Source organism: Diadema setosum, chromosome 1 (assembly GCF_964275005.1).
Source record: "Diadema setosum chromosome 1, eeDiaSeto1, whole genome shotgun sequence".
Lineage (NCBI taxonomy): Eukaryota > Metazoa > Echinodermata > Echinoidea > Diadematoida > Diadematidae > Diadema > Diadema setosum.
Genome location: NC_092685.1, coordinates 49,157,360 through 49,176,570, shown reverse-complemented (window position 1 = coordinate 49,176,570; position 19,211 = coordinate 49,157,360). Strand labels below are relative to the sequence as shown.

General features: G+C 39.5%; 1 protein-coding gene across 1 annotated transcript in view; it reads right to left on the bottom strand.

Annotated features, from left to right (window-relative positions):
- LOC140236727 (disheveled-associated activator of morphogenesis 1-A-like) overlaps nucleotides 1-19,211 on the bottom strand; it is an 88,569-nt gene that overhangs the window by 61,609 nt on the left and 7,749 nt on the right. The window contains exon 2 of the mRNA XM_072316655.1: nucleotides 18,934-19,023. Within this exon, the coding sequence (XP_072172756.1) occupies nucleotides 18,934-19,023 (90 nt within the window). The remainder of the gene's footprint in view (nucleotides 1-18,933; nucleotides 19,024-19,211) is intronic.

Sequence of the window (19,211 nt, the reverse complement as noted above, 5' to 3'; positions counted from 1 at the left end):
ATCTACATTGTAGTTCTTCATACTAGGATTATTACACAAAGATAAAATAGACAATAATAAACACAAAATAAGACTGCCTTGGATGAAATACCCAAACCTCCATATTTTTTTTTTTCAATGAAAGTAAACATGAGCATATCTAAATAACAAACAAATTTCAAAGCGTTCACTCTTGCCAACTTTGATGTTTCAGCTGAATAATGTGGGACATTCAAAATTCTCATAAACATAATCTGGGCAAGTGACGGACAATGGCCTGTTCTATATCAAAGCAAAGGTATTGATGTTATTCTCCACGTCCAGTGGTTGTATTCTGGCCTACACAAGAGCAGGTGTTTTGGTTCAGCTTGAGGGGAGGTGGGATGGAGCACTCTCCAACTGATGATACAGAGTCTGCGTCATCCCAACCCCAAACGAACTGGAGCGCAGAGGAGCGTGAGGAGGAAATTGCTGAGACGGAGCACTGAGGCGTGAAATGTCTTGAGGCTGAAGTCACATAAACAACATTTCCCTGGCACTACACTGAGTGATGTAGGCAATCCTCAAATACTACCCTCTTTCATCCTAAAATGACATCAGCCAACTACTTCATCCTGCTTTCTACCTATCTCCACCATCCTTTCTATTTTCACCGTCCTCATCACACAGATAAAAGAGGGAGTTTTCTAGGATAGAAAAATCTAGAGCATCAATTTTGCCAATTTGCCATACAAATTTCATTTCTTTCATGTTATCCTGCATTATATCGCAATACAGGCAACCAAAACCCAACTAAAGTTTGCAATTCAAAAGTAGCATTATAGTATATATAAATTGTCTCTGCATTTTTATTCTCAAGTTTGAAATGAAAGGGTAAATGTGACCCGCTACAACAAAATGGTCCTAAAGTCGCGCACGGTCGAAGCCGTGAAAATCGAGTTTGAAGTTAGAGCATCAAAATTGGTCAAAACATACGATTTTCTGAATTTGACATATTATTAGAGTCTGACATGTCTTCTATCATCTGTCAAAATTTTGAAGCAATATGATGAAAGGAAAGACCAAAAAGTAGCGTTTTTCTGGGCCATTTTTTTTTGGCATTTCAACGAAGCAGAAATTGGTTCGCACATTTGGATTGAGCGCCACACATAGGCTCCGCCCCTAACAACGACCAGAGTAATCTCATTGGTCAGTTTGCTGCTTGCCGCTAACCGAAGCGTGAAGCTCGCACACTGCCCAGTCGACTGGTGCGTGCGGGCGGGTTGCGCTATGCCCAGCCGCTTCTCCTGACATCCTGGTCACTGATTGGTCGGTGAGGAGACTGCCGACGCTGTGTTTGAATGAGCATTTCGGGGGTTGCTAGGGCTTAACTTCTATTGTCCGGAGGTGAATACTGACTTGCGTGTCTCTTGATTGTGATTGCGTCGCAAGGAGAACTTTTAGGGCGCTTTTCTCGAAACAGTGATTTCCCAGACGGCTTGACATGCTCTCATTTAAGCATTGATATCTCCGCAGCCGATTATTGTTATAAGACGTGTTATATATCAATATAAAGCAGAAGGGTTAGGGAATTGTTTCATGCAATTTTCAAATAATCGACCTCGCCCGACTTTAGGATCATTTTGTTGTAGCGGGTCATATATGTTTCTTTTGAACAGCAAGACATCATAACAATCTGCCAAAATACACACAGACATGTCACACAAGCAAAATGATTTTACTTCATTAAAATATCAATAAATGACCAATATTTGTAGTTTTATTTCAATATGATGTTTGCAGGTAATATCTACTTGTACTAATGTTCAATGGTATCACATCTGAATACAGATGAATTTCAATAAGTTGACAAAAGTCATGAGATAAACTAATTTGGAAAAGCAGAAGTATTTAGTGGCTGCAGTGGTGCACTTGTTTAAAAAAAAGAAAGAAAGAAAAGAAAGTATATCATTTTCAAGAAAAAATGTGCCCCAAAAGATGACTTTACATCTACTCTGGATTGCGTGTAAGTCATGACTACACCCTGCTAACAATACCTCTCTTGTAGTTCTCAAATCAGTTCATATTTTGAGTACAATGGCACTTGTTATAAAGCAGTTGCATGCACAGTGAAAGAGTATCCATAAGCGCATTACAATAAAATTAATTCATCTGGTAAAAGGAGCAACCAGTAGTCTCTATGTTGAGGTTCTCGGTAGTAACAACCAAGGTGGAAGGGGATATCTTATGGCTTGCTGTGACATTGAGCGTGGTTTGCTGTTTCAACGTTGAAAGACAGCCAAGTCTCAAGCAATGACTTTAAGCTCCTTCACTCGACACATACAATGATAGCTTTGGACGATGAACTCCCATGCATCATTTCACACAAGACTTGGAGGATTGTATCGGAATAAACTCGACAATTTTTTAAACATTTGTTTTCTTTTCATCAGCGTCATCTTTGGTGCATAAGTGAAGCTCATTTCACAAGGAGTCACAATTCAGTTACTGCTGCTGAAAGTATTTACTCAAACATTTACAAACAGTACAATCTCGATCCATCATTCGAAGGTCTAAATCAAAAGACTACACATACATTGTACTTGTCCACAACCATCAATAGTAAAGCTTTAGAGAATGGCTACTGTATGTGGGATGTAGCTACACAATGTGCCACAGATAGCTGAAAGGGTGAATATAGATGCACAACAAAAGAAAGGAAAGTTGAGACACCTGGAAATATCATCCAGGATGGTAGATGGCTAGGCCTTGTGATTCTGGTCACTGCACAGAAAACTTTCTCATTAAAATCATGAAGTACAATCGTAGCTCAGTTATTTAAAAAGCCTTGGTCTCTTGATGACTGTCAAATACAGAGCTCCGCGGCCAATGACTGGGCATATTTTCTGATAATGACTAGTCGATAATTATTCAAGTCTGGTAGGGTTAGTTAGGAGGGTAAGCTCCCCCTGAGGACCAGTTTCAGGTCTCTCCTAAATGTCACTTCCATGTCGCTGGTCTCCAGTGCCGCATCTTGAAATACGATCGTGGCAGGAGTAGGAAGTGGATGTTTAGGATAGCTGAGAGATCAGGTTGGGCCCTTCAACCCTTTCCTCCCAGACTCACTGAACTCCAGGTCTCCCAGCTCTAGCCCCAGACCTCTGGGGCCACCCCCACACCAACTTGCCGTATCATGGCAACCTGGGGTAGCTAGATGTAGCTGCAGCAAATGCTCTCTGCTGTACAATGATTTCAGTTGCTTCACATGATGCAGTGAATATCTTTGCAGCCAGGTATGCATTGTGAGAGCGCATGACTCTAATTGCTTTTTTAATACGCCTACCAATTGGGCATACAAACTTGTGTTTGCAGGGCCACGGAAGGACTAATAATAAACTGCATCCTGACTGACCTTAAATCAAGTATCTACAATGGTGTCCTCTACATTTCACATTGAATTCTAACGTCGGAAAAGAAAAGACACACAATATTATGAGAGGGTCTGCACTTTTCGACTTTAAGGAATAGTTCACTTATGTCGGTCATGACTATTTTGTAATTCGGCACACACATACAAACACACAAACATACACTTTTATCTGGCAAGAAAACAAATTCATAGATATACGTGCTAGTGGTTTATTCCTTGTGTGGGTTTTTGTTTTGACTGCTAGCCAAAGGTTACAATAATTCTCATTTTTCAGTTGACTTTTCTACATTGTGGTTTAATTCCTATAATTCATCTCTCCACATTGGGATGGCATGCACCTTTCATTTCACCACTGCCCAAAACACAACACACTGGGACATTCCAAATGATGTATGCAGATAAAGGTAACCTGCACGATTACGTGAGATGGCATGTATACTGGACTTGTATGTGCAGGCAGTGGCTGGCAGTCAGATTTCTCAGTGCCTACTTAAAGGATGAAACCAGCCATCCATGGAGTGTATCCGCATAGTAGGGGGAATTATGTCAGTTGTAGGCCGCACATTAGCAACAAATCCCGCCTGTACTAACATGTAATCTTGTGGGGAAAACCATGTTAAATCCAGTGTAGGCACGCTATAGCAAATGTCAACTGACATTGTTTGGGGTACATTTGCTCTTGTCTTTTAATTCAAAGGGAAAAAAGAAAGAGAGAACAAGATGCCATGATCATTCTTTCCAAAAGAATTTCGTTTTTTTCTTTTTCATGTTTTTCCCTTTCTTGGCACACTGAAAAATCAAGGATTATGATGCATTAAAGGGGAAGGCTAGTAACTGATCAGTGGGAATCAGTGGAAATGCTGGGAGATGATTGTTCCAATCCTTATGGGATTCATTCAAGAATTCATTGTATATCTAATGTTGTGTGAAAATGATTTGCTTCAGAATGGTCTCATATTCAAGTAATGTGCAGTTTAATGCTTCCAGGTTAGCGTCCCTGGTCAGTGACGGGGCATTAATCTGCACATTACTTGAATATGAGACCGTTCTGAAGCAAATAATTTTCACACAACAATAGATATACAATGGACTCTTGAATGAATCCCATAAGGATTGGAACAATCATCTCCCAGCATTTCCACTGATTCCCACTGATCAGTTACTAGCCTTTCCCTTTAAGGATTGAATGTCTTGACTTGACATGCTAGAAATCATGGTGAGATATGTTCAGCTGGTTTGTTTATTTGGTTTTTGTCTGTCGTAATATCTGGTTTCTTAAAACATCATTACATGCCCATGACAAGGAAAGCACGCATACAATCCACGGGACAGGATGGGACAGTTAGTCAGTAATGAAATTCCACTGTCACACCAATCAGCAGATGACCTCCAAAATGCTGACGCAAATTGAAAAATCAATTAATTCTTTGAAGTGAGTGCGTACAATACACAACAGGATAATTCTTCACAGGTAACAATCACACACCTGCGCCATCTTACAACATTTGACCAAAAAGAAACAACAACAAAACCAAACAAACATACGTACTCATTGTTTTAATATCCAAAAGGAAGTGAAACCACTTCCATATCATAGATCTGAAGGACTTACATTGTACATTTGTAAGCATTAGTTCTGCTTCAATCATACACTGTACCACCAAAAACCAAAACTGATCTGCTCTGCTGGGAAAACAAATCTCACAGTCCGAATTGGGGTGACATTTCAAGTCATGCTTAAGCAACCACAGTGTTTATCTCCATTTGCGTCTGTCTTGTAAAATTCATGGGGGATACTAGCACACATCACATCCAACTTATGTGGAATTGCAGGAAACAGAGGTCAGAGTGGTAGATGGTACCTTGTATCACCGAGGAAAAAGAAATATCAGCAAACAGGGCACCTTGACCTAACATATCCTGTCCAGTTGGAGTTCTTACCTACATTGTAGAGCTGCCTCCCCACACCACATGGGCCCTACTCCCCCTCCCCCCCCCCCCCCATACACAGCCTTTTCTCTAATATTAAGCATTTACTGTTGGCCCTATACACTGAATATTTTCCAAGGTGTTTATTTTTGCACATTTCGGGAGTCGAGAGCTATTCGTGAATTTAAAAACATGCGAAAAGATTCACTCTGATCCCGACAAATTAGTGTGACATGCATCGGCAGCATGCATACATTTCTCTGTTCACCACTGTACTCCACAATGCGAATTTAACCCCTCACTAAATTGTCGGGAATTCCCAATTCCTAACAAATTTGACTCGCTAAATATATGACATACTGTATACAGCATTCTTTTAAAGATAGGCAAGTTACTGAAGCTACAGAGGAAATGCTAGCTACCGTCTTTCAGTCACTCTGTATAATTGGGACACTGGCTCTCATATCGATCACACAACCAGTCTTGAAACACAATTCAGTCAAGTTTTGGAATGGTTCCTTCGAAATTGTTTATATTATAGCAATATAAATTGTTCAGTGAAGATGGGATGTAGTCACATGCAAGAAATGTGAATGGGTCTGAAGTGGGCAGTGAGCCCGTCCCCAATCTAAATCCTGGCAAAACAGTTGGTTGCTGCCCCTCGGTTAATTGCCAGCAATCATTTGATGCCAGTTGCTATCACACATGGAGAATGGCTCACACTAGTGGGCAGAGCTGTGTTTTGCTGTGATGACCCTTGGCTTGTACATAATCCATGAGTAATCTTCACCTCCGGACAGCACAGCTGCAAGCTGTGAAGTACTTTGGGGTTTGCTGTCTTTTTTCCCATAATGTGCATTTCATTAACAGAGTGACAGCCATCATATACAATGTCATTGAATGTATGGTCTAGGATTAAACAGAAACAGTGCTCAACAAGAGCCATCAATCATTAACAATATGACAACCGATGTGGTTTTAATATCTTTGACTTATAAAGATATGTATACATCATATGTATTTTTTCAACACAAAAAATATTACCAATGAGGTTCTCATATTCCCACAGTCCTATGCAGGATTGACCAAGATCTCATTATGCATTGGGTTGAAGACACAAGGACTAGTAGGTTAAACTTTGACAGGCTCCACTTTGGGTTTTCTTGTATTTACTGGAAAAATAGAAACTTCTAGTAAAATCAACACTCCCACTTCATTTACAAACAGGACTGTCACAAATGAAATACATTACATTGTAAGTGGCAGTTGTTGATGCCTACAAACAGATAACATCATACTGATTCTGTGCTGCAAGAGTAGTAGCTGAGAACACTACAAGCTATCATCATTAGATGTGGACTGTTTCTCCTTAAAGTGGGAGATATAATTATTAGCTCCCCATCTATAGAGGCAAGTTATTTTTGTGTGTGTTATGTGACACAAGGCAGCTCTATTCACATCCACAGCAACAATAAAATGGCCGAAGTTTGATTAACATGCCTGTGCTATAAATGCCAAAGACTGGAGTAACGCAGCTTTCCTGCACTTCACAGCTCTGTAGGCAATGTAGGCTTTGCACCAGACCTTTAGGAGTTTTCTACTTGCACAAAGGTGAATGTTATGATGCTATGTTCACAGGGAATAATCATGATAAAAGCCTGAAGGCATGACTATGACTGCACATCATAGGCAATCAGAATGAAGAATACCTTCAAATCCTCTCAGATTTTATGCATCAAAGCCTCATTCAAAACTTATTTAGTGTCATTCCAGGCCCATTGCTTACTTGCAGAGTTGATTACTCTAAGAAATGCAATAAAGCACAAATCCTCCCTATCTATGAATTCAAGAAGAGTTCGTATGTGCTCATTCATTGCAGAGCAATACCCAATTGACCCCCATCTTGACTGAAAAACAGAGTCATTTGCAAGAGATAAGGCATCAGTGATTGCATCTTTTATTTTCAGAGTCAAATAATAAGAGGAAGAGAAATGAGTCATTTGATGAGCCTGCATACCAGCATTTGCCTCGGGGGACTGGGTAGGCAGTGACCCCCCTCTTTCTTCCTTACAAGGAGACGACGAGGAAACTCTGTGGAAGACGGAGAAATTACGGACTGGAGTACATTGTAGGAGCACCGTGGATGTGGCGCCATCAAAAAGATATGACCAATGAAAGGGACAGTATGCATTGTCTATCTTTTCACATGTAATATAGCACTCACATTGGCTTCTGAATTTATTTCTACTAAAATGACCGCAGTCCATCGTGGCTCAAATATCAGGCCAATGCCCTTTTATAGGAAATATGTAATATTGATTGCAACAAATTGCTTCTCCTCCAAAGATTACTTAGGCTGCACATAATTGACTACAAAACAATATCAGTGGCTCCTTCCATGTCAACTTTGCGATTATTGCTGTGTCTGTGACCAGCAGTTGTGTGTGTGTGTGTGGGGGGGGGGGGGGGGGTTAGTCCCTATATTAAAAGGTTGAGAAAAGACTGATAAACAAAAAGAAACAATTCATTACTGGACACAAAGGCAATTAAAAGTTAGTCAGGGCAGATATTGCTTCTGTAACCACATCAAATGTCAGATGATTCCACTCACATACATGTACCAGCTATAAGGGTAGGAAAAAATTAAATGTTGAAATAAAGACAAATTACTGTGTTCCCATTTGTACAATACTTCATCTGTACATGCCTGACTAGATATTAGTCATAAATCAAAATAGTGTTACAGTAATAATTTTGCAATATCAAGAATGTTTCTTTATATCTTTTAAGCAGACTGCAGAAGTTAAATTCAAGTGATTAGTGCACTACCATTGCAAAAATCAAGATATTGTAAATGCTACGGTGCAGCAAACACAGCCAGGGTCTACTGTTTAATTCTCTTATTACAAATGGGAACTTGCTTGTATACAATATCAATCGGAGTTTAAGGTAGTGGGCTTAAGAAGGTTTAGTTTTCTTCGAGAAAATTAGCATCTAGATAGCCCTCATCTTATATTGGCACATCAATGGCCCTGTGACATGATTTATTCACGACGTAGCCTGCTAAGTCCAAAAGGGATCTAATGTGAATGAACAGCTATACTTCCTACTTTGACACAGATGTAACATACTGACAAATAGCAGAACCCCTGCAGACTGATTTAGACATATATTATTCATGAGGCAGAGTGCAAGTCCGAAAGGGATCAGAATGTAAATGAACAGCTATACTTCCCATTTTGACACAGACATAATGAAAATCAATTCGGTATGGAGCAGTGACTCCGCAGCGGCAAGCCGCCTTCAACTGATGAATCTGACTGAGTGGGGGGCTTAATAACCGGCATGAGTCACTAAACAAATTTATTTTCTCCACGCGTTCTCGGAATCGATGTGCCACCACGCCAAGCTTCCGATGCCGGTTGTAAAGAGAATAAGAGGGGATGACCCTGCAGTGGGCCACCACCTCACACTGCTAGTAATCATAACTCAAATGACCCGAATAAGATGATGTGAGTATGGTCAAATTGATCGGTGCGTTCTGATGTGGTGTAGACCCCGACCACACACAGGACAGGAGGGGGATTCCACATTTAATTTGATTATTTGCCAGTGCTCCACTGCTGTCCTAAACAAAGCAAGATATGTTCCATCTTTGAATCCCTGCTGTAAGTATTAGAAAAAAGTGACTATTTTCAGTATACTAAGAATGTAACTTTCATTTTAGTTTAAAAGATTATTCATTCATTATAAATAATCTTTCCAAGGAAATTAAAATGAAATATGAGAGAAATTGCTGAGCCATGAATGGACATGTTATAGATAAATCATGATTCAATATTAACAGTGTCAATCTATTTTGGCCAAATCAAAAATCAAGCAATCTGAATATAAAATGTCTTATGTATGTTGTTTGTTGTATGTTTGTTTCCCTTGTTTGTGCACCATGACTGAAATTACAAAACCTTTCAGCGTGCCTGATGACAAAACATTTAATAAACAATGACCATGTGTGTGTGATGTGCTAAAAAGTTATACATTGGAATCTCATTATCTTTAACAAAGAGCTTGAATATAACAAAACCCTCTTATAACGAGGTGAGTTTGCAGGTCCCATTTCTATACATTTCTTTGTACCCTGATATAGTGAGAAATCTGAAATAAGAAGGTAACTATCACGGTTGTAGATCCTCATTATAATGAGTTTCCCCTTCATTTCAAGATTCTCCTCTCTCTTTTAACCCACTGAAGACTAGTCCCGTGAATACTCCAGCAGGGCCCTGTTTCATAAAGCTGTTTGTAAAGTTACGAACAACTTACGAACGACTGGTGATCAGTTCTTGTGCTGAATTATGGAAATTCTGGTAAGTATAGCACATTGAACTGATCACCAGTCGCTCGTAAGTTGTTCGTAACTTTACGAACAGCTTTATGAAACAGGGCCCAGATGTCTATTGGAAATGGGTTCACAGCAAAATCAGCTCATTCTGAACAGGTTTTAGGGTAACTTTGATCACTTTTCAGAGCAAAACTCATAGAACTCACCACTACCCTGGAATCATAAAACATATATTGCACACTTTGTAAACACAGGGACATGAATGACTTGATGGCTGCAACTCAAAGCCCTATCTCTATCTAGTTTGTCAACCTATTACAAGACACCGCTCCTGAACGAGTTGGACACACGTCAACCCATCACGACGTCTTATCATACTTCTCGCAAGGCGGCATGTGTGAAGACGATCAGTAGGGATCCACGGAAAAAATGGCTCCTGATTGAATTATGATCTCCGCAGGAGAGAAGAGGAGTAGGGAGAAAGGGAGCGGAGACAGACGATGAAATTAGATCTGATGGGTGGACATCACAGATGGGTGACCAGAGTCAAGGCTTGGCTCAAATCTTGGCCTTTCCCCCAGATATTTCTATAACAGAAACTAGAATCATGGCCATTAATTCCCTATGGATGTACATAACTAATATTTCCTCCCTGACTACGTAGCAACTACAATAATATTCCTGCAATACACAATTCCACATTGATAAACTACATGTACATATACAATGTGCATTCCAACTATCCGGCAACTGCAGATGTGACAAATCAGACTGAAGTATAATCATACGCAAAACATGTGATGTGAAGTACTGTATATGTCTGCAAATCCTCTGCTAGTAAAATTGTCTGTTTACTTTAATCACTATAGGCCTACACTTTGGCCCAAATTCACGAAGGTGGTACAAATGAAACTATGGTTTAAACCATGGACAAAAACCATGGAGCGCCAAGTGTCACACAGAATATTTCGTTATGAAATTGGTCATTTCGTCGACAAAATGACCGTTCGTTAACGAAATTATCATTTCGTGGACAATAATGTTCATTTAGCTACAAAATGTTGTCATTTCATTACAAAATAAACATTTCATCGACAAAATGACTGATTTCGTAACGAAATATTCCATGCGACACTTGGCTGTCCATAGTTTTTGTCCATGGTTTAAACCGTGGTTTCATTTGTACCACCTTCGTGAATTTGGGCCCTAATGTCTAAGTGTTTGATAGATAAAATCTTCCCGGTATGACGAAGTACAAACTGCAGAGTTTCTCACTGATCTTTTGTCTCCCAGTGGAAGATATCAACTCCACTTAATAACTAGTACTTCACTGATCATGTCAAATCAATTGTCATGGATATCGTATGATTCAAAGTGAAGTAGGAATGCCTTGAAAGAGACTACATGTACATGTACATGTGAAGCAGTCTGTGAAACTATTAGCTGACCATGAGAACGAGCTCAGCAAGGGTCTTGGGCAAATCTTGTTTGCAGTCCTCATCATGCGTGATGTCATCTTGCGTGGTTCTCCATCTCAAGCGAGGAATTCTACCGACATTTCTGTGCAGGCGGGGTGTCAATAATGCATTCCAGTACGGAACAGCCATGGCATTGCCCTCCCCCTTGACCCTGTTCACACTGAAGAACTACAAGCAAACTTCAGCATGATCACCACTGAGATGATAGTGTTTGGAGATCAGTGTGATATCAGGAATTGAAAATCATGTGAACATACAATTGTATATCATCGGAGTGCTCCCATTCATTTAAGTAGAGATGATATGACAGTATGTAATGCCAAACTATGGTGTTGTCACTAATATGTGATAACAGTCAACATTATGTAGTAATACCCCAATGTGAATGTGGGTAGTATCATGCTGTGCAAGTCAATAATTTGGTAATATCTATAAATCGAATAATTTGACAGAATTAGAGACAAGAGTTTATTCCATACTTTTTGTCAAGTGCTATGACTCACAGTAAGCCGAAAAATTTCAATAACTTTGTAGAAGAATGTAGTGATTGCTCTTTATAAGCATAAAACCACAACTATGTCATACCCATGATACATAAGTGTGTAGGTAAACCAATCAACCAGTTTCTTCATCCATTGCTCACTGCCTCTCACAAAGTTTTAAACTCAATAGCTAAATTCCACTTTTTTTTTCTTTTTTTTTTACATTTAAGAGCATTACAGTAGGCAGCTTGTTACAAAACTCTTAGTGGCAAATGTTTCAGATCATTGTTATGACTGGAGAATCTATACAGGCACAAAACCAATTTTTGCATGTATTTTAATTTCATGAATTCTGTGAGAGCCAAAGATCTGCAAAATTAAAATGCAGACAAAAGTTCTTGTCTATACACCATTATGCACTGGATGTCAGTGGCAATTCGTGAAAAATTCATGCCACAAACATTTTGTGCTTTACAGTAGCTATTTACATGCTTTCGCCTGTAACGCATCACTTCAATCATCTCCTTCGTGGCAAGTCTAAATCTGAACCCATGCTTTATTTAGCATGTGACTAATGAATGATAAACAGGGCTATGACCTCTCACCCTGAACTTTGACCCCTCACCTTTGAGTCTATGATGAGACTACTACAAAATGTAACTGCTGGGCAATTCACATATCTTTTTTTTTAAAACTGATTTTGAACCAAGATCAAGTGTATCTCTGTATGATCACAGACAATACTTCTCCCTCAGAATCAAACTACAATGTGTGACCTTTCTTACTTGACCCATACTCTCGATAAATTCTCCTGTCATATTTCAAGCCTGTGGTTATTCGACTATATTCTGACATGTTTCTTGATTTGTTACATAAATGTAAAATGCTGAAATCCTAGACTTTCACCTTTGACCTCCGACCCACAAAAATTTGTCTCCACAGAGCAATCCCCTTTGCATAATAATATGTTTGTTTGTCTACAGGTTCTCAATGTAACTAAAGAAGGATGTGGCACAGAGAAACAGAGAAACAGACAGACAGATGGACAGACAACCTATAACATACAGTCTGTGACACAAACGCCTTGTGGCAACAAAAAATCTAAAGTGTAAACATAAGACAACTGATGTTGCCATAGCAACAGGCCTACAGAGTCTCTGTCCAGCTGACAGTGAATGTACCAAGTGGGGAAAACAGGCAAGCATGCTGTTAATGGTTTCTCATGGCTCACTCATAAAGGGCATTTACACGTATATTGGCGGCAAATAAATGTTTTTCCCTTAGATTCTAGACTTTTGTTTTGAAATGTTGCTAAGCAACTACTACCTTAAACTCTGGAAAAAAAACCAAACAAATGGGAAACCCACCATCCAAGTTTCTTTGTTGTTTTCATTTTTAAACTCCATCTGTGGTACTTTCTTCAGTAAGTTAATGTAAAGCCTTCCTCCACTGAAAGTTGTATGTTTTGGTCATGCAACTCCCAATATGGGCACATGGAAACATAAAGGTTACATGACTTTATTAAAATTTACTTTCATTCACAACCTGCACTTGCTCGTGGACTTGATATGACCCACTGTAGTGTGAGGAACAGGCCATGTCTACTAATTTCCAAGGATGCACAAACTATCACTAACTTAACGTTGTTCTTTTTCTCTCTGCTGCTGTCAACAGCTGAAAACAAATAAACAAACAAAAAGCAAACAAAACCAGTTGCTGTTTTGAATATTCTTTATTTTATTTTTATTTTTTTCAAATGTGAATGTCAATGGACCTTGCATTTGACGAGTGTGAAAGAGGTCTGTATGGGCATGGGTTGTTCCTCTGCTTACGTACAAATGTAGGATTATGGGCCAGTTATGCTGAGTAGTTATTACAACTGCAGAGCTGGTTTCCACATTAGAGGAGTACCAGAGGGTCTTGTGATACCACAACCCCCGCGTTCACATTGGTCCCCATGACGCGGGGAAAGTCCCGAGCTGTGGGACTTTCTCCTCAAAAACCATAATGTGAACGCTCGCTGGGACTTGTCCCCTCGTCCCCGCGAAGCAAGTCGGTTACGGGGACAAGATTTGGAGGGGAGAGTGACCTTGGGGCGCAATTGATAGCGTCCAGCTGTGGTCATCAAATGTGCGCATGCGCTATGCCTGGATTCAAGTGGCAGAGCTCGCTCCAAGCCCCAAAATGCCCCCACAGCTCGGGGACAGATGAGATACCAATGTGAACGGTCAGTCGTAGAAAAGATAAGATCTCTTGTGGCTGTCCCCGCGTGCGTCGCGGGGACCAATGTGAACGCGGGGATAATGACATAGTTGTGGTCTACATGCTGTGGATAAATTTGAGACAGCAGTCAACGCAATTAACCTTTGACCCTTCTCATTGATTCCCATCAATGATCAACTGCCCCCATTCATTGAGACTGTCATTTCTAAACACACAGGCAAGAAGTACCCGGAGTAATAACTTCCACTTTCCGAGGAACCCGATTGATAAAACATCATGAGTGTAGCCCTGCCAGGGTGACCGCTGCATCAGGAAACAACAGATAGACACGTTCCTACATTTCCGGCTGTAGAATACGCAATGAACATGAAAGTCAGGTCACTCAGGAATCATGTCACGATTTGGAAGATAAAGAAAGTTAGGAAGGACCGACAGACACACTGAAAGCAGCCGCTTTGTGAAATCACTGGGTGAAATTGGCCAGCCGATTTGTATCGACACAGACGTAATAGGATTGAATGGGTCCAGAATTTTGGGCCACAAAGGAGTTGCAGCCAAAGAATGAGAGTTCTCCATCATTATAAAACTTGTGTCTATCAGCTTCATCATTTGCTACATTCTTCAGTCAGGCATCCCCACACCCCCTCCCCTTCCTCCAACCTACTGTAGTGAATGTCTCTGTACACCAATATTACTGGTGACTAACTTCGTGCTTAGTAATCATGCAGTGATGCAATTAAACAACGTTTTGGTTACTCTGTCCACTTGATAAAAAATTGGCAAAATCTCCACAAACGTTTGTGTATGACTGCACTAAAATTTTTACACCCCCCCCATTTCCTACAAGAACACACATCCAGACACTATGTTATGGATGCATGAAATTGCTTTTTGCAACGTATGAGTTTTAAAAGGTCATGCATTGTCCATAATACGAAAATGCCTAATTTCATGGTCAAAGCAATAGAGTTAGACATAAAGGTATATCAGTGTTTATCTGATTCAGAACTAAAAGCGACATGAAATGTAGAAAGCAAAAAACGAAAAAGAAAATCGCTGGCTGCATTTTGACGCAAAGTAAAAAGGAAAACATTTGAACCAATACAACCTCAAATTAAGATTGGTTTCTTTCATTAATATCACAAGATTTTCTCCATGGCTCTATACGATGTTTTCCAGAATGGTCGAGATTAGCATCTGAACGGTCTGTCGGCTATACGATGATTCTTTATGATACATTGTTTCTTTATATATTGAGTTTTGGTACAAATTGGCTTGCGTCTGAACAGGGGGATATTTTTTTTTTTTTTTTTTTTTTTTTTTTGGGGGGGGGGGGGAAGGAGGGTTATCTTTGTCAGACCTCTGTCATCACATGACAGGTCACATGACCATGGGGCTTTCATCATCATATGATAAACACCATCTGCTTGTACTTGGCTATTGAGACTGGAGGCTGACGGACAGAAACCCGACCCTGACCAAACACATCCCTGGTTATTTATCACTTCCAGGCTTCAAGGGACGTGTGGGAACTCACATATGCCCCTCAAATCTGAAGATGGGTCTTTTTTTAATTTTCTTTTTTTTTTTTTTTTTAACAAGGCAATATCATTCAACAACCACACCATTATCTTGCACATAGCAATGTTTTGTGAATTTGAACTTGTAAGACAATTTTGTGAGTGGTTGAAATTACCATCAAGAACAATGAAAGACTGAGAATAAAGTATGAATTTTCACAAGAGAAACGCAATTCCTTAACTTAGATGCATTTTAAATACAAAACACTTCTTTTTTGAAAGGCAATATCTTTGCACATTATTCATTTCACGAATATATGTTGACTAGCAAAATACTAATATGCTGCATATAGGCTATACTATAGTACAGTACCTGCTCTATGTGGGTGGGTTTCTTTTTTTTTTTTCTTTCCTGATGCAGACAGACCACAACTTTATTAAGGCCTACGGGAAATGTGTGTTCTAGCAAAACCAGCTCATCCTCACTGGGTTAATAGATGATTCCCCAACTTTTACTCTGTACCTCTCTCCTACCTCATCGACTCAATATTCATATGACCCACTAAACGAGAACTGTAACAGTAGGGGCTGGTTGTTGTTGTTGTTGGTGTTTTTTTTTAGATAACATATTAATGGGTTAAGTTCACTGGCACTACAAGCACACAAGAGCAAAGCTTCTACAGTAAGTTTTTTTTTTTTTTTTTTTCAAATGAGGCACAAAATACTTGCAGAGGGATTATATGGGGCCATAAACCAACATACAGTTTTTGTACAGTATATAAATCTAAAGCTAATGATCACAGCTCAAAGGCCTCACTATAAAGTATCTCATTAATTCCAATAATTACACCCATAATCAGAGGCAAAGGGGCGGGGGGGGGGGGGGGGATAGCTGCTGGGCTTTGGCTAAATGCCCTCTTTGGTACAAGCAATTTGGGTGCTGAAAATCACTTCCAGTTAAAAGGGGAAAATATGTCAGAAAAAATATAAAACTGCAATATAGCTTTGTCATCAATATAGCTCCAGAGCTGAGAGAAGGTTAAAATCTTACATCATATTTTGTTCAGTAAAATTACATCTAAGACAGAAATAATACACACAGCGATCTCCGATTACTGGAAGTGCATCAACCTTTGTCCTGACTCTTACCATACCACAGATGCAAACTGTGTTGCCGTGTCTTAGACATTAAGTATCTTGAGTTTCTTCCTCCATTTCAAGCAAATGATATGGCATACAATAAAAATAAGAATAAAAATATATCTATCTATCTATCTATCTATCTATCTATCTATCTATCTATCTATCTAACTTGACAAAATGTGCTAAATCACCATGCCTCTGTTACCCTACAATCAAGTAACTGAGGTTACCTATTGTTCATGAAGATTCAAAAGACACAAATTTTCACATCTTGTTTAATACATGTAATGATGAATATGACAATTACATGTAAACACCATTCCCTACAAAGATGTATAATAAGAAATTGAGCGAATGTACATTATGGTCACTAAAACAGATGGCTGACCACTTCACAGTAAGGGTGCCTGTATGGTATACCTACTAGATCTATTATCATATTAAGCCAATCATATGCCTCTGGAGAGTATTTGTGATTTCATTTCCCATAATCCCAGTCTGAGTGTCATCACCCCCCTTCCTCGGAAAGGGAGAATGTGTTAATCCAAGCGGGGTGCTTGTGGAACACGTCATTCGCCACAACGTGTGAATAACTCACACACTGGCCTAACCAGTCTCCCATGCCTACACCATGTGTGTATGCGTGGAGCTACTGGGCTTTACAGCCCTGGTATACCCTGCAGTGACTCATGTTTAAAGGGAATCATGACACACACACACACACGCTTCTTACCGAAAATTAACTGTCACTGCACACAGCATATAAGAGTGCTTCTGCAAAGAATTTGGGTATCTTCATTTGGGGCTGATGTTTAGAAAATATAGTTCTCATGATGAATATTAAAATATCCAATAATCCTGAAGAACTAACTGACAGCCCCAGCGACCTACAAGTGTACCCATATATTTTCTCAAATTGTTTATATCATGTTACGATCAGTTGCTCAAAACTTGTATATTGCATTCCTATTAGCAAGTCTAATATGAAGCTGCTACCATTTCCCCCTAAATCAAGATCATTATTTTCAGAATACAACTATCAAATAATTTCCGTTTAAGAAAAGAAGAAAATTTAAGGGCAAAAAACAAGTTTACTACAAACAAATCTGCCCTAAACTTTTTTCGTTTTCACTTATAATATAACTCAAAGAGAGACTTCCCCTTTAAGTCATGCCTTTTTTCATGAAATAGAAATATACTATGCAAATATATGAATCATATTCTTTGCCTAACACTGAAATAGATCACTGCATGAAACCAAAAATCATACAATGAACCGTATAAAGCATGTTGCGCAAATATAACTGTAGAATATAAAATCATCATACTTTCCTCACACTGATAACTGGCAATCTAGATTCCCATAGTGGAAAGTTATATGTTTGCCATTTTCAATTCATTGGCTGATATGGACCGACATATTGAGATCACATTTCATATAAATACAGCAGCTCTGTCGAACATTTGACTGTTATATTGCCTCTTTGTCATATGTGGAAAGAGCTGCAATATTTCAGGAAGTCCAGAATAAACCACCTTTTATTGGTTCTGCGATGGGATACAGTGGCTCGCGAGCGGCCCTCAGAGCGCCATGATTGACTGATTGGATTGTGGGATGCAACTCGGCATGCTGGGAATATATTTGTCACCCCTCCGGCTGGAGATTTTACTGGATAGGATTACTCCTCAAATACGCAGGCGATACAATGCACTGCACTTTTGGATGTTTTCGACACACCTCCATCCTCTAGCCGTGCAACATCAGGTTTTTCTTCTCCCCGCAAGATGCATAAGTTCTGGTTTCCCCCTAACCCCTTCCCCCTCTTCATCTTGGTCCACTTCACTGCCACTTCTGAAGTGTGTCACATACTTAAATCATGAAGCTGTCCTCTCCCTTCCATCCAATGGCTACCGTTGCAGGAAGCCGTAAGTTAACGTCCATTTCCTTTCACGGATTGCATATCAGCCTGATATAGAGAATTACTCAGCCCCCCCCCCCCCACACACACTCTCGTAATTTGGACTTTATGCAAATTAGACAACAGTTCACGGATGGCAGAATATTCATTCAGACACTCAGAGGTCGAGACTATCATGGCATCATTTCTTACAGTGGTTTTATTGGCATACACCGACTAGCAATAGTATTGTGCATTCAGATACTGTACTGCTAGCCCCTTGCCAGTATTGTACTTGCCAAACAGCAAAAAAAAAAACAAAAAAAAAAACACACACACACACAAAAAAAAATCATGCAAAGCGTACAGAATAAAGAAAAGAGCTAAAGAAAGATGAGCTTCTACAGACAAGCTGTGACCATGGAAAATTCCAAGAATTTGATTGTTGAGGGGTGACTAATGGGGGTGAGCATACTCGATTTAACTATCTTTTTGACACTCCCTGAAAAGAGAAAATAATGCACTTCACTCACTCTTTTCTTGCTACAATAGATCTGCCACTTCTTTTCCGGGGAGAGGCTGAACATTCGATCCCTGTGCTGTGCTGTCAGATCCAGCTCGGCCTACAATAAAGATGGGAGAAAAAAAGTATCGGTAACTTACATTCGATAATGAAATTTTCTCATGACTCACTAGCAATTCAAGAGCAACATTTCTTACTGTAGAATCAAACAAGAACAAAATATCTTGTTCTCTATACAAATAACACACCCACACACAAACAAACAAACAAACAAACAAACAAACATCT